The 16899-nt window shown below is 31.9% G+C and overlaps 3 protein-coding genes across 4 annotated transcripts; all 3 read left to right on the forward strand.

Moving 5' to 3' along the window:
* Positions 1-5274: 5274 nt before the first annotated feature.
* LOC121175140 (IQ domain-containing protein IQM1-like) lies at positions 5275-5825 on the forward strand. Its single transcript, XM_041017139.1, has 2 exons — positions 5275-5303; positions 5381-5825. The coding sequence occupies exons 1-2, from the start codon at positions 5275-5277 to the stop codon at positions 5820-5822; spliced, it is 471 nt and encodes a 156-aa protein (XP_040873073.1). The 3' UTR covers positions 5823-5825.
* Positions 5826-6566: 741 nt separating this feature from the next.
* LOC100783559 (IQ domain-containing protein IQM1) lies at positions 6567-9961 on the forward strand. The gene is made up of 8 exons (XM_041017140.1): positions 6567-6586; positions 6779-6896; positions 7157-7222; positions 7330-7418; positions 7527-7614; positions 8359-8589; positions 8827-8928; positions 9312-9961. Exons 1-8 carry the CDS (start codon positions 6567-6569, stop codon positions 9708-9710), a joined length of 1113 nt encoding a protein of 370 aa, XP_040873074.1. The 3' UTR covers positions 9711-9961.
* Positions 9962-13031: 3070 nt separating this feature from the next.
* Positions 13032-16059, forward strand: IQD21 (protein IQ-DOMAIN 21). Of its 2 annotated transcripts, XM_006582943.4 has the most exons (6): positions 13032-13311; positions 13395-13631; positions 14202-14285; positions 14378-14593; positions 14703-14816; positions 14915-16042. In XM_006582943.4, exons 1-6 carry the CDS (start codon positions 13246-13248, stop codon positions 15581-15583), a joined length of 1386 nt encoding a protein of 461 aa, XP_006583006.1. In that variant the 5' UTR covers positions 13032-13245; the 3' UTR covers positions 15584-16042. The 2 variants fall into 2 exon arrangements, with proteins under 2 accessions (XP_006583006.1, XP_003529725.1); XM_003529677.5 differs by lacking the exon at positions 14202-14285 and having other exon boundaries at positions 13033-13311; positions 14915-16059.
* The last annotated feature ends 840 nt before the right edge of the window (positions 16060-16899 follow it).

A 16899-nucleotide genomic window follows, 5' to 3' on the forward strand; every position in this document is an offset into this window, starting at 1 on the left:
TTAATGTATTTTTATTTTATATATGTATAGAGATCAGATTTTTTAGATATTCATTACATATTGAATAACAAAAGTGTAGCACGGGTGATGCAGGTTCCCAATTTCTTTTCTTAATAAATTTTAATTATTATTATTTTATATGTTTAATTATTATATTCATCATTTATTACATTTCAGTATATGCATGTCCAATAAAGATAATAACTTAAATATTATACATGCAACAATTAATTTGACAATTATATTACTCAAATATAAAACAATAACAAAAACAAATGCATTTGATAAAAACAAATAACAATGCATGAAGGACTATAACAAATAAAAAAGTAAATTATCATTATAGTTTCTTAAAAAGTATAGCCTTATTAAATTAGTTTCAGAAACTAAAGAAATTTCAAACAAGTATTTGAAAGTCTAATTTGTCCATTTCATTAGTTCAAAATTAATATATATATATATATATATATATATATATATATATATATATATATATTTATTGTTCAAGTGATAATATTAACATATGTTTAAGACTAAAATAAAAACAAGTGAGTAACTTTAAAGGCTTACGTGAAACAATTTCGAAAATTCCAAACTTATTTAGAATCTTCTTAATTTTAGAGATCAATATAATAACGCATTATACTTTTAAAGACCAAGACGATAGTTTACTGAAAAAAATGTATGTTATGTATTTTTCCTAGCTATTATTTATTCATAAATTGATAAAAGCAATTTTTCATTGAGATTTTCAAATGGATTATCCAATTGGGCCAATATGGGTTAAGACATGAAGAAGGAAATTTCTTCCTGTACCCCTCTTTGCTTCCTGCACCCCAAAGAACCAGGATGGGAACGAATATCCCTCCCTAAGCATCCCTGCACCTCCACCAACCCCTTCTCCACTAATGTCACCTTTGTCCGTGCCGTCAACAAATACTTCGAGTGATCCTCACAATCTACACCAAATTCATTCTTGTCTTCATAGCCAATAATGAAACAACGACAGTGTTATTCCTTTGGGTCTGCTTTACATTTCCAATTAGGGTTAATTTTGGTTTGCCCCTTGACTCAGTTGGCATCGTTGAACATCTTCACTGACATTGTCAATCTCATTGCTAAGAGTATCATGTTGATCAAAGATATTTTTGCCGGGTTTTTTCTACAACATAAATGTGGTTCTGTGTGCTTTCTATGGAAAGTGAGGCGAAGGAGAAGGATAAGTTTGTAGGGTTTTAGGTTTGGGGATGGGGTTGATTTTGTACGAGGGCCGAGAATGGGATGGAGGTGGGTTGTGGTTGTTATAGAGGTGGGCCGCAATTGTGGTGTTTGGCGATAGGGTTTATGGTGAGGGGTAATTTTGTCTGTTGGGGTGCAGGCAGCAAAAAGGAGATGCATGAAGTAATAGCCGAAGAAGAATCTTAGCCAGACCCATTTTGGACAGGAAATCCCTGAGCCCAAAATGGAACAATGACATGCTATTGACGCCGTTTAGTTTTCTCAGGCGGAACAATCAAACAACTTACAAAATTATTTAAGCTTTTAGCACGTAATTTGATTTTTCTAAATTTTTGGAATTTTCTATAACATTTTTCATTGATGCAGAAGCTTCAGTACTAATATATGTATACCATCGCAATCAAATTAACATTAGACCTTAGAATTGACCTTATGACCTACTCACAGTAACAACATTTAATGAAGTAATGTAGCTGTAACTATCAATTACTATTCAACTCTGTGTGCCTATTAAAAAAAAAAAAACTATTCAACTCTGTATTATTTTTGTTTTACAAATACTAACAAGTGTTCTTAAGATATTAATTAAAAAACTAAAAGATTTGTTTTTGAATCAGAATATATAAAATTATATTATTTATGCTATTTGTGATTTTCATAATAAATTATATTTTTTATAATTCTTTGATTAATATCCAAAAAACACAAGTTAGAAAGATCCTTTTTGATTTGGTAAGTTCAAATCCTCATTTTAATGCATGTAACATATTTTGTTTCCGAAGTTGGGGATCAAGATTTGTGCACAACATGGATCACACGAAATTGTGGATCCTGAAATGGATGAAAACTGAAAGTGATGAATCACGACAGGGTATAGAAGTCAACGTGGGAGAGTCACGCACACGCAGTTGAAGCTAACAAGTATATTAATGAGGGGGATTCAAGACACGAAGAACGGTTCTTGATGACCATGAAAGACGAATTGCATCGCGTTGAAAACTCAACTCCAGAGGGGGGAAACAACTGAAAAGAAACAAAAATTGTAGTTTTCAATTTCATGACTTGGACTAAAGATCACATCCCAACCAAATTCCACGTTTGAAATATCAATTCAATATCATATATGCTGCGCAGTTTGCGTCGGTCCACTCCCAGGAAACACTCGCGGGACGTTTCATGCTATTCTCATTCATATTTTCTTATTCTTCCTTCCCTTCTAGTATATAAATTAAGTTACTAAACATTACTTTGCTATTAAGCTTTGGAGTTTTTATTTTCACTAGCAATCATACAACTTCATTTAGCCATGCTTAATTTAGTTTTCCATAACATAATGAGTTAGTATATTATTCGAGTTAAATCATATAATACAACTTAGCCCGTTTTAGAAAATTAAATGGATCGAGCTATTGATTCAACCTATTTTGATATCTCTTCATCTACATCATAGATTCTAATATTTTGTTTGTGTGTTAAATTGTAATGGTAATCACATAATTAGTTCATTAAATGTGGTCATTGAACTAATAGTTTTTAGGAAGATAAACTGCGTTTAAGTTGAATCTTTAAGTGCAAGTTTGAATTGTACCGTGAAACAACATGAGACTTCGTACGGTCACAGTTAAACCGCAAATACAAACACACACAGAGCAGTTATTAGAGCTTAATTGGGTCAAACTTCAAAGAGCATTGTTGTTATACAAAGTATCGTTATTGCAATGCTCTAAAAAATTGTTCGTGGCATTTATTTCACAAACAAAAATTGGGGCGCCGTGTAGAAAGAAAGATGATGATTGAATGATTTAAAGAAATTGTAAGCAATGAGTAAACTTGCGTTGCTATCAGTTACACGTTTCTGTGGATTTTGCCCTGCATTTCGCCGACAAACACTCCATTACGGGGAGTGAAGTGAAGTCACTCTATATATTTCTTTTCATTCTTTTTATGAGAATTAAGAGTACATTTGATAGCGAATTAATATAAGATTGGATATAAGAATAGATATCACATCTTCTAAAACAAAGGACATGACATAAAAATAGAATTAAAGTAAGATATAATACGATAATAGGATAAAAGTGGGATGTGATAAGAGTAAGATAAGTTAGAAAACATAAAGTTAGGATAAATTAAATGTTATTAATTAGATCAAATAATTCCGTTAATACTTGTAAATTAGTTAACTAATTCACAAATAATAACAAATACTGTAGTTAACTTAGTTAACATTAAATTTATCCAAAGTTTATATTTTTTCAGAATTATTCCTAACATTAATTAAACATAATTTTGAAATATTTTTATTGACTTTAATTCTTTTAATCTGTCTCGTTAGTAATATTTAATTTCAAATATTTCTTTTAATCTTTCCAAATCATAATAATATGTACTTCTTTAACACGTGAAGAAGCAAAATAATGTTCCCAATTGAAATACTCTTGCAAAGTTAAAATCTCAAAGAATCTGAAACATTAATGTCTTATGTATTAAATATTGGCTTAAATATACTAATAGTCTCTTATATTAATTTTTCAAACTCATTCCCTAACTTTAAAAAATTCTAAAATAGTCTCTTACTGGTTTAATTCATCACAAGTTAGTTTTTTTTTCCTAAAATTGATATTTTTTTTATATTTTTTAACATGATGTTGAATTCTTTTTTAATAAATTGAAGATGTGAAACATATGAAAATTATAGAAATACTAATGTTTGAAACAAAAATATCATAAATTGCGTGAAAAATGAGTCATTAATAATAAAAGAAAAAAATGTGATATTAAATTTTTAAGTTTTTGATTAATCATGAGATTCACTTTTCATGTATGTTTTCATCTTGTTTAAGTCTTTTTTTATTCCAACATTAATTGATTTTCATAGTTTTCTTATAGATAAATTTAATTAAACAAATTTTACGTCTTGAATTAATTGAAAAAATATTTAAAATTATGCTTAAAATGGAAAAAAAATAATTTTTCAAAAAGAATAACTTATATGAATTAAATAAATAAGGGGACCATTTTAAAAAAATTTAAAATTAGGGAACCAATTTAAAACAAAAAACAAGTAAAGGAAGCATTTGTATATTTTAGCCATTAGATATTTTAAAAACTAAAAAAATGTTAGTTTTGAAAATAGTTTTTAAGACTACTCTTGTATAATAGTAGTTTTTTTTTAAAAAAAAAAGAAAAGAAAAGAACATGTCCTTATTAATATGGCGTTTGATAAAGGGACCCGTTATAAGAATAGCATGCTTTTGACTGATTCTGTTTCTTTCACATCTCCGAGTGTAAACTTTTCACATACTCATGTAACACTTTCTGCAAGTCACATTAGTATCATTTTCCAAATTCTGAATTCAAAATAACCCATTTATGGGACTCGTTGGCCACATAAAATTTCCTTATTTTCTATTCAAACTAACTGGTTCATAAGGTAATAAAAATTCCAAAGGGTCACATTTTTCTGCATTCTCTGTCTCTTACGTATTTGAAAGTACCTACATATATAAGATAAACTTCCACCCCTTTTCATGTCTTCAAAACTCGTGCCTTATAAAAGAGAAGGGAAGTGCCCATTTGAAACACTAAAACTCAAGTGTTGTTATATCTTTGCATCATAAAGGGAAGAAGCTGACTTCGTATAGCTTAAGGTGACCCTCTCTTTCCGGCACTTTTCATCATTCAGTTTTCTGTTGGAAAATGCCTTTGACTTTTATGAATCACATTGAAAAAAATATACATAATGTGTTTACAAGGTTATGTTATGTTATGTAATTAGTATATATTGCTCCTTTGAGTTATTTTGTTGCTTTTTTAATTTAAGGATGGAGTAATTTATCGATGATTCATTTCAGGGGTAGGAATTGGTTTCAAGTTGGGGTGTTGGCGTGGCACGTTGTTAAAAGCATTTTTAATGGTTGACTTGGTCTATTTCGATTTTCTTTTGGTAGTGCTATAACTCTCTTTGGGGTAGTGAATGTTCATGATCTTATGATGACTTTTTTGAGAATCTCATTGATGAATTTGATGCATTAAATGGGTGGTTACACTGGTGACAAGGATAGGTCTTGTCTTCTTAAATTGTCACAATTGCTTGTGAAACTCTAACCTACCCCTAGTGTTACTCATTTGTTTAAAGCAGAGGTGTGCAAATGGTAACAGTGGAGTATGAGTCAAAGGAGGGAGAGATCACATTCAGAACAATGAGCTTCAAGAAGTGCAGAACTTTGTATAAGCCTGATCATGAGTTGGATGAGGTTATTATTACTGAAAAAACTACAAGATCAAAGAGGAGGAAGGTTGGGAATCTGAAGCTGCAAACTACATTTTCCTTCAACTATCTACTTTCAAATAACTCTGGTAATTCAGAGGAAGTTGGTGGTGGCTTGTTCAATGAACATAGTAGCCCCACAATTGAGTTGCCAAAACCAGAAATCTTGTTTTCACCAAAGTCCATTGGGGAGCTTGATGTGGCTGCAATAAAGCTGCAGAAGGTTTACAAGAGCTACAGGACCAGAAGAAATCTGGCAGATTGTGCTGTTGTTTGTGAGGAGCTATGGTTTGTTCAATATTCATGCTTATGATATTTTTTTCGTGCCTAAGGGATTTGTGTTGAACTTAATTTCTATACACAGTCACTAGAAGATAATAAACTTATCATATCTAACTATTTCTGATTAGATTACACTTTTACCATATAGAATATTTTCTCCAAATAGAATTCATTGATTAGTACCAGTACCCAATCTATTTAAATATTAGTTATTTATGTTTCTTTCGCAAAATATTTTGTTTCCTTTTATAGTATTGAAAATAATAATATTTTTTCCTCTTTTTAAACAAAATATTCTGGTGTTATTTATGTTCCTTATTAATAATTTTTATCTTTTATAATTTATTATTGCTAAATTAAAGACTTTAAAAAATATTTACATTACAATAAAAGAATTAACAACTTGGATTTTTTTATCAAAAAGAAACTTAAATTTTAAGATATATCAACATGTATTATCTTTTTATTACTATTTTAAATTATTTTTTATTTCTCTCATCTCATATTTATTTTTCATGTTATTATTTAGTATAAAGATTACTATATAGAATATATACAATAAAATATATGAAGAAATTCGTCCGCCTCTTACATATTTGATGACCTCTCCAATAAAAAAATTTGTAATACCTATTCCATTCCGAATTGCATCAATTATTTTTTTATAAAAAAAAATTGAATTTTACTAACTTTCTTACACTCATAATTAAAGAAAGATATATCATAGGTTTGAATGTACTTCTAACTTTAAGGTTATGAGTATAAATTAGAATTTATGAGTGTAAATGTAATTGGGTAAATTATGGAAAAATAAACTAAACATCAAATTGTATCAAACATTCGTCAAAATTTTGCTTTAATGAATTCTTATAACATAATTGAATTTTTTTTCTTTTATATAAAAATTTACAATTAATTGGTCCGTCTCAGATTAGTGTTTAATTAATTTTCCCTGAATGAGAGTTTTCTTTGAAATCTTAATTACAGGTGGAAGAAGGCCTTAGACACTGTTGCTGTTAGTCGGTGTTCCACGTCACGTTTTGACTATGGTAAATCAGAAACAGCTCTTTCAAGATGGGCAAGAGCTAGGACCATGGCTGCTAAGGTACCCCTTTTGTGTGGGAAGCTAGAATCTTTGAATAAATATTGTGTTTGCCTTAATAATATTTTAGCCATTAGTTTCCAATTAGATGCATTAGTTGCTTGAAATATAATTGACTTGACATAATCTGGCTTTTGCAATTATATATCTTTGACTGGGACCATAGAGACAAATTCAAAGTTTTCATTCTCTTTCCGATATTTTTTTTCTTTTGGGATTTTGTTATCAATGTACCCTTTTTTTTTCCTTTTTGCCATTGGTAGGTGGGAAAAGGTTTGTCCAAAGATGATAAGGCGCAGAAATTAGCTCTAAGGCACTGGCTTGAAGCTGTAAGCTTATATGTCCACATCTTGATTAATTTCAGAGTTTTAAATTCAATTAGGAGTACAATTAAGTAGATTAAACAAAACTAATTAGATTCCCTTGTGTTTTTCAGATTGATCCACGTCATCGTTATGGGCACAATCTGCACATATACTATGCTGTTTGGTTTCATAGCCAGAGTTCACAACCTTTTTTCTACTGGTAACATTATTTACAATGTAATTAATAGAATAATATTTTGTATAAAAATTTTAGCACACTTTTGATTTTAATTTTCTAATTTCATAATTGCATGTTGGTGACATGAAGGTTGGATGTTGGAGACGGGAAAGAAGTAAATCTTGACGAGTGCCCAAGAAGTGAATTGTATAGGCAGTGCATAAAGTATCTTGGACCCGTAAGTTATTTTCACCTCATCACTTGCCACATAATATATATATATATATATATATATATATATATATATATATATATATATATATATATATATATAATGTGACTTTTAAAGGATGCACATCTGGTGTGCTAATAGTAGATAATTGTTGAAATTTTACTATGTTAATAATACTTTACTTACTCTGTTATTCTGTGAAAATCTGACAGAGGAAGCATAAAACAAAAAAATGGGATTAAAAAATTAATGCATATTGTATTTATTTTTATTTTGACGATACTAAGGATGTTGTATGCGTGTTTGAGCGTACGTATTTGCAATGAATGTGTTATATTATTCCTATAACATCAAATTTTTTGATCCACCAATGTTTTTATGCATTTTTATTTTGAGGTAATAAGGACTTGTATAGTTACTATACAATGCTTGGTCAATTTCTAGAGTGGCAATGGTGTATGCCTAGCTATGTTGACTATAAAATCAAAATTTAGGCACAAAATCCATTGATTAGTTTGTATTTAGTTCCTTTCAAAAAAAAAAGTTGGTATTTAGTAAAATAAACTACCAACGTGGCATTTGTACATGTGCATTCAATGCACTAAAGACTTCACCTATAATTACGAATTCTATGTTTGGGGAAATTATTCTTTATGCTTTTCAATAGTTTTGACTTTAGAAAATATGAGCAGCCACCACAATATTGTTTATTTTACGAGTGTTCATTTTGTTGTTTGCTTGCAAATGCAGAAAGAGAGGGAAGCGTATGAAGTGATTATTGAGGGAGGAAGGCTTGTTTACAGAAAAGGCCAGAACCTTGTACACACTGTTGAGGGATCTAAGTGGATTTTCGTTCTTAGCTCATCTAGAATTTTGTACGTTGGGGAGAAAAAGAAAGGCCATTTTCAGCACTCTAGTTTTTTAGCTGGGGGTGCTACTATTGCATCTGGAAGATTGGTTGCCCAGAATGGAGTTCTTGATGTATGTCACACGTGTTTTAATTATACTACGTACATACATAACATTGATTATTTTTAGGACAATATGAAATGAAATTATTCTCTATTGCTATTACAATTTTGTAATTTTGTGATAATGGGAATCGTTTTAGGCAGAGGAATATAAAATTTCACTGCACCGAAAGATTAATTAAGGAAAAAGTTTAAAAGCATTTTGCTTCCCTTATATGCAAATTGATGTTCATTTATTCTTATTCAGGCGATATGGCCCTACAGCGGTCATTACTGTCCTACAAAGAAGCACTTTATGGAATTCATTGGCTTCTTGATAGAACATAATGTGGACTTGACAAATGTAAAGGTGAGCCAACCAATTCAAGGCATTTTTCTGTATAGATTCTTTATTTAGATTTTACTTGGGATAACTGACATATTATTTTGGATAAATTTTTCTATAAATATTTATAGGTAAAGAAAATAAGAATATAAAAAGTATTAAATTTTTTTCATAAGTTAAAATCAATTTATACATCTTTAACTTTTAGAGATATTAGTTGAGAAACATTTTTATAAAAATTAAATGCATAAATTATTAATTTAAGCTTATGAAAAAATTCAGTTTATTTTACCTTTTTATTTTATTTTTATATAAATATTTATGAAGAAGTTTATCTGAACAAACATAAACCTCAACCTGTTGAAACAATGTGTGACATTTTGTAATTTCATGGTTCCCTTATGCAGAAGTATGCAATTGATGATGATATCCCACCTACAAAACCTTTAGATGAGGAGCTACAGTTTGAGTCCCAAATGGCTAACAATGTTGGTTCAAGTGACTTTGCCACTGCCAAAAATTGCACTCAAGACAATATGGCTCACTCTGGCGCCAATATGGAAACTTCACAACTTAAAGAGAGCAAGCCATTGTCAAGAAAATGGACAACTGGAGTTGGTCCAAGGATTGGTTGTGTTAGAGAGTACCCTGCAAAACTCCAAGTTAAGGCACTTGAACAACTCAATCTATCACCTAGAGTCAACCTTGCAAAAATTGCTTCCAAAGCACCAATTCCCTCACCAAGGCCTAGTCCAAAAATCCTCCTATCCCCAAGGCTTGTGCACATGGGAATTCCTAGCCCATGATTAGTTTGCCCAAAATCACACACCAACTTAATTAAGGTGTGAGTTCAATATTTTAATTGCAAGGCAATTAGGTGCATTAGGCACTGCTTTTAGAATCTAGGATAAAGGTCACACCACACAACATCTAACCCCATGATTTATTTTTTCATTTAGTTTTTTCTTGGTCAATTGTTTTGGTCATTCAGCTTCTGATGGATCATTTTTTTACTCCTCATTTGTTTTACTCAATTGTATTTTAGGAGTTGGGTCAATCTTCCATTCTTGTAAGTCAATAATATTTATAAAAAATGAATACTTTTCTAGTTTCTAACACTGTGTCTCCCTCCTTTCTTCTTCATTAAGTATTCTCAACCATTGACCAGTCATAATCATGGTTTGGAGATGTGGCATTGCGTCAGTGATGAGTGAAATTGGTTATAATATTCCACATACAGATAACATGGACATGCTCAAAGCCATGCTGTGTTAGCCCATAATAGAGTGACATGTAATGCCGATACCACAATTGGTGATAGTATTGTACGTTTGCAATTTGATTGGCTAGAGCATTTCAAAGTCAAGATTTGGCTTGTGTTAACAAAAGAAAAAACACAGACGGAAAAGGGTCAAGACTTGGTTTGGTTCAAGGACATGAATGTTTCCTAGTCACGAGCCAAATTGACCAAATTCCACCAAGTAGGTATTGATTTATACTTACAAGAGTATATTTTCTATGATAAAGATTGAAATTTTCGTCCATATCATATTTAACTGGTGAGAATTTTACTTGAGCCTACTCTTTTCCAAGCTTAGGGAAATGAAGCCTAATGATTAATGCGCCAAACAAAAATTAATTATTTTCAAGCTCAACTTGTGCACGGAGAAACCAACTAAAAAACATTGTGACTTTCATGAGTCGGTTCTGTAAAACTTAATAGCGCAGCATACCAAATACAACTTGGCCTACCATTATATTATCTTGTCAAATACTAACGAGTCTATCTTTGAATAATTGGTTAAAGAAATAAAAAAAAATTATTAGAATATGTAAAATTATATTATTTATAACTTTTTTTACTCTCTTTTATAATCTTTGGAATAAATATTTTTTTTTAATTTCTTAATCAATTTCTCAACGACACTCATTAATAAGATTCTACTATCTTTAATAAGTTTTTGATAATTTTCTTTTTCTTCATTTGTTATAATATTTCCCCCTAAATAAACATGTGAAATTTTTTTCATTTATCAAATAGACTGAAATTTTGGAAAAGTTATAATAGTATTTGTTTTTTTTAGACAGATAAAGAAGGCATCATAGAGCATCACCTTAGGGACAGTGATCCCAAATAGGTTGGCATCCCCACTCCTTAAGATCCCATGCCTCACACCTTCAAATTCATTGACAAGAAAAGGATGAACAAAACACTTGGGGGGGAGGGCTAGACCTGACCTAAGGAAAATAATTATGAAAAATACAGGCAACCATGGAGAAAAATTACAAGAGGACAGCAAAATAGAACTACATATGAAAGAAGGATTTAAAATGAGGATTGATGAAACAATTTGAAAACGAAGAGAATGAAAAGTAAGGTTAGGCCATAACATGATTTTCATTAACTGTGCCTCAAAAAGACGATTTTTTCAGTAATATGCACAAATTCTTTTTGTTTCTCTACTGAATATGCACAATTCCCAAGTTCTAATCTTAATTGACACTATTGTAAAAAAAAAAAAAAACATAATACTCCAAATGAGCAAGTCCTAAATTGCTACCCAATATCTCGCAATTGGAGCTGAAATATGAAATATGTTACTGGTATTTATATTTGTATTATATAAGCTTAAATATGTTTATTATATATCAAAAATAGGTTATTTTTAATTTATTATCTAAAATTTATTTTAGGTTATCTATGTATTTAAATATCTTTTATGTTTTAAGGTAATATTTACCGTTAGTTACATTATACTAAGTACTTGATAGATGCAATAGCATATTATCAAAACTAGTCGATAACACATAACACATATGAGTCATATCATTTATTATTATTAAAAAAAAGTATCTTCTCCTTCTTCCCCGCAACTCCTCCATAGCAACCTTGATCTGATCCTGCACCAGTTCCAACTCCAATATGTGTTGCTTCCTCCATTTCCCCACCTCCAAAACTCAAATTCATAAAAGGCATAGGGTTCAAGTTCAACGAAAACCCTCTCGCTCCCAGGGCCCTTAGATCTTCTCCACGAGTCGGCGAGGACGATGATGGTGGTGGTGGCGGTTGGCGTCGAAATTGGAGGGTGACAGCGAGAGCGGTGGAGGGAGAGTGCACGTTTTTTTCGTCGTCGGGCAAAACGTTGTCGTCTTCTTGGCGGAAAACGGCGTCGTGTTGTTGATAAGCTATTGAGAGAGGATTGGTTTGGTTAGTGGTTGTTAGGCCAAGCAAAGCAAGAGTGGTCTGAGTCACTCACACTCACCTTTACTTCTGCTGGTAATAGGAATCCGAATAAGGAGAAGAAGGGAAGGGAAAGAAAGATGATATTTTTCAAAATAATGTGGAATTCATATGTTATTATTAGACTTGATATTTAGTTTCTCACCTCATCGTTTACCAATTTTAAGTAATAACTTAAAAATAACCTATTTTTGAAATATTTAAATCTATTATATATTAACAAAACAACCACTAACAAAAAAAAATAAACATATCAAAACAAACTCAATAAAACCCAATTAGACTCGTTAAAGTATCAGAACTCCAAAGGTACTCCTCAATATGAGCTGTAAAGAAAGACTCACCTTCCCTTTTAATCGCATTAATGTCTTCGTTTATATTTTTCAAATTTAGAGTCTCATTTTTTTCTGCTTTTCACTTTTTCAAACTCCACCAACTGAGTTCCCAACCAACCACATTTAAAATTTGTGAAACTAGACGCTTAATTATGTCACACGGTAGAAACATGTCCAAAAACAAATGATGAGTTTGTTTAAACTTAAAAAATAATTTTTGAATAAGTATATTTTACATAAGTGTTATTTCAAGAAGTAGATGGGATTTATTTCTTAAAATAAGTAAAAAAATATTTTTTTTAAGTATAAATAGTTTAGATAAATATAATAAAAATCATAAAATTTCTTATTTTATTAAAATAAATACTTATTTCGATAAATAAATTTAAATAAACTGATCCAAAATCTTTATTTGGGCTTTGTGCTTACGGGCTTCGATAATACAAATGATAAAATGGGCTTGATAGGGTCCCATATTGAATTGACAAGTCAACTGTAAGTGGGGACATGAGAACATCAGAAAAAGCATAAAAAGTCTTCGTATCCGTTTATGTACTTTCTCTGTTCATTCACCTTTTCCTTTTCTTCACGCACATTTCAAATTTCAAAACGCCTTCTTCCTCTTCTTCTTTTTCTTCTTCTCGTTTTACCTTAATTAAGCCAAGCAAAGCAGCAACAACAACTACAGCTTCAAACTCAAACTCACCTCAACTTCCACTTGCTGTTTTCCACGTTATCCTTTCCAAAAACCTGTTCTTTTCTCAAATGGGTGGTTCAGGAAGATGGCTCAAGTCCCTCATTTCTCTCAGAAAGCCCTCCACTATTGATCAAGTTTGCAAATTTTTCTTGGGATTTTTTTGCTTGCTATGTTTTCCTGTGGAGATGTTTACTTAGCATATTTCTGCATTTTTCAGGAGAAGGGTGGTGACAAGAGTAAGAGAAAGTGGAAGTTATGGAAGAGCACTTCAGAAGGGTTTGGGATTGGATCATCAATGCAGAAGGGGCATGGTGGTGGTGGATCCTTTGTGGTGGACGATGGAGCATTTGCTGCTGCTTTGGCTGCTGTGGTCAGAACTCCACTCAAAGACTTTATGGTCATTAAGCAGGAATGGGCTGCCATTCGAATCCAAGCAGTGTTTCGAGGTTTCTTGGTTAGTGGAACTCTTTCCTACTTGGTTAATTTAATTCAACCTTTTGCATTATCGTGATGCAGCTTGTTTTCTCCTCAAGGATTTATTTATTTTTTTAGTTGTTATGAGTTTCTGGTGTTGAATTGTTTGAGAAGCAGAAGCAGATACTCCATTCTATACTTAAGACAGGGAATTCTGGATAGAAGAATTAGTGCTAGCCTGCTAGGCAAGATTCCATGTTTAATTTAAGATCAGGACCTCCTAATCATACTATCACAGTATGGACTTTTATAGAAGATTTACAAATAGGTTGCATGGTGCTTTTGTTTTGTTAATTTCACAATTTTGAAACGAGCCAAATCGTGGTGAAACTTCAACTCTTCAAGCAGTTAGTATTACTAAAGATAAGCTTTTGCTATGAGTTATGAAGTTCACTACTTCACTTTGACTTGCTATGGTTTGTATGTAATTTAGTGTTCAATCAATAATAGTTCACTATGATAATGTAATTTAGTGTTTAATTCATAATAGGAGTGTTGGACATCAACCTGCAATGTTTATTGTTTTCTAAAATTCTCTAGCCCTGTGTAGATGGGGGTTGATTACAGAAGGATCTGCCACTCTTTTGGTCGTTCATTCTGTTGTGTTGGGGGTTTCCTATTAGTATACTTAAAAGTATGTCCCGTGTGTTATTGTGCTTGCACATTTTTTGTCAAGTTTTTTCTCCATTTATTTGTTTCTTTTGAACTTTTGTTATTGATTTGCAGGCAAGACGAGCTTTGAGGGCCCTGAAGGCAGTGGTGAGGTTGCAAGCTATATTTCGTGGTTGGCAAGTTAGAAAGCAAGCAGCTGTTACTCTAAGGTGCATGCAGGCTCTTGTGCGAGTTCAAGCACGCGTCAAGGCAAGGAATGTGGGGAACTCTCAAGAAGGGAAATCTGCGGGTGAGCATTGCAATGAAGCTGATCCTGTTAAGCAAGCTGAGGTATCATAAGTTTTTCACAATTTGCCCCAAGGTTGTGTAACATTCTGTAATGTTGATGCCATGGTAAAGAGATGTTAACATTTAGCATAACTTGCCTTGTTATTGCCAGCAAGGGTGGTGTGACATTCCAGGAACTGTAGAAGAAGTTAAGGAAAAATTACAAATGAGGCAGGAAGGAGCAATTAAGAGGGATAGAACAAAGGCATACTCTCAGTCTAAGAAGGTAATGGAGTAGAGAAAATCTACCATATTTGTGGTGAGAGTCAGTAGTGAAATGATTACCAAAATACATGTGATTCAATAAACTTTGCTTGCTTTCAGAAATCAACAGAGAGAGCGAGTCCAAATTCAAGAGCTGCTAAGTCAGTAATTCCTCTCAAGAACCGCAACCTAGACAGCAAGAGCTCGGGATGGAACATGTTAGATCTCTGGATGGCTGCAAAGCCATGGGAGAGCAGGTCAATGGTAGAAATGTATTTGGACTCACCTGACATGACTCCAGTGACCAGTAAAAGTGATCATCTTGTTCTTCCCTTTAATTCGGATCAACAAAATGGCTCAGTCAAATCAAGAAGCAATGGTGTGACAACCAGGATTTCAACTAATTCTCTTACAACTAGTCAATCAACTCCATCATCTTCAGCCATAAGCTCTGAATGCATGCATGATGATAGTCCTATGTCAACCTCATGCACATCTGGATCACCATCTCGACCATCTAACAACAATGTTACGGTGGAAGCAACAGAGGAAAGAAATGCCTGTAAACCAAGCTACATGAATCTGACAGCATCTACCAAAGCTAAACTGAAACCCTATAGGTGTTTTTCTCAGAATGCGAAGAGAATCTTTATGGATGATTGTGTGTCACTAAGTGGAGTTACTAGAAGCAGTTCTGGTTTCTATCCTTCTGCTAATACATGGAAGAATCTCTATGCAACACCTCTAAGAACAAGTTATCAAAAACGATATACAATGGAATATAAGTAGTTGCTTCATGACAATAATGTTCTATTTCAATTGGCCCAACAGCTTGTTGTTCATTGGTACCTTAATGTCATCAGATGAATGTGTGTACGGAAGTCACAGATAATTGCTAATTGATACTGTAGATAACACAAGTTGTTTGGTGTGAAGATGGAAAGCACACCGTTTCAATTGTAATGTGTTTCTACGGCAATTTATAAATAGTATCCTCTTTGTTTTGGGGTATATTCTGTATTCATGTTGATTTTTGGAGGAACATTTATAATTAGTAGCTCTAAGTTGTACTATCTGAAAGACTGAAGTACAAAATATGAGCTTTACCAAGAGACTTGATTTTGACTTAAGCTTTTGTTTGAATGCATGTTTGCATGTTAAATACAAGGGCAAGTGGTTTGTATGCGGAATATAGCACATTAGTTTCATTGGTACGGTGTTTATGTAAAATCTGTAGAACAGCAAAGGAGAGGCTTTTTTTTAAGAATTGATTTTCTTGTGATATTAATGGTAGGAAATTGAATTTTGATATTAATGGTATATATAAACCGAAGCTGACTCTTAATGGCAGAAAATTGCATGAATGTAGCTGCGTGTGTTAAACAGAATCTACCTTGAACTGTTCAGTATCGCTCTTTATTATAAAAAATAAAGAAATGATTATTTTCCACACACTAATACTAACATGTTTATGAGAACTAGAAAAACTTATATCATTGTCTCAATTATGGTAACTAGAAAAGCTCAAATCATTGTCCTAATTACAGTAATTGTCTAAACTATTATCCCAATTGGCCAATTGCAACCTAAATCATTGTCCTAAATTCAATAATTAGAAAAGCTAATAGTTATAACAAATCAACCTTACTTATTAACAATGAACTACTATAAGTTTGTTGTACTATTCAACATCAGAAAAATGCTCGTAAACCCCTTCATGATTGAATAATTTTGTCCAAGTGATAAAGTATTTGAGTATGAATTCGTGGTATTGATTTTAAGAATCACCAAGTCACATTCAAGGAAAATTAAGACTCACAAGTAGCTTTCTGGCATGCTTTTACCTGTTAACCTTTATTTCTCGTCTAGATCAGCAATATTAAATCAGCTGTCACGTTTGTAGCTATGCATAAATATTAAACAATCAAGAACTACAGTCCAACAAACTGACCCCCACTCATGTAGAGTATAGACATATATACAATACAAGTGTACAACATGTTAATCTCAAGTTTTCGAACATTAATTGAGTAATTATTATATGATTTAGCACCACTATGTGTTTATGATTTTAATTAATCTTCACATGACATGTAATTAATTTT

This window comes from Glycine max, chromosome 7, assembly GCF_000004515.6.
Source record: "Glycine max cultivar Williams 82 chromosome 7, Glycine_max_v4.0, whole genome shotgun sequence".
NCBI lineage: Eukaryota > Viridiplantae > Streptophyta > Magnoliopsida > Fabales > Fabaceae > Glycine > Glycine max.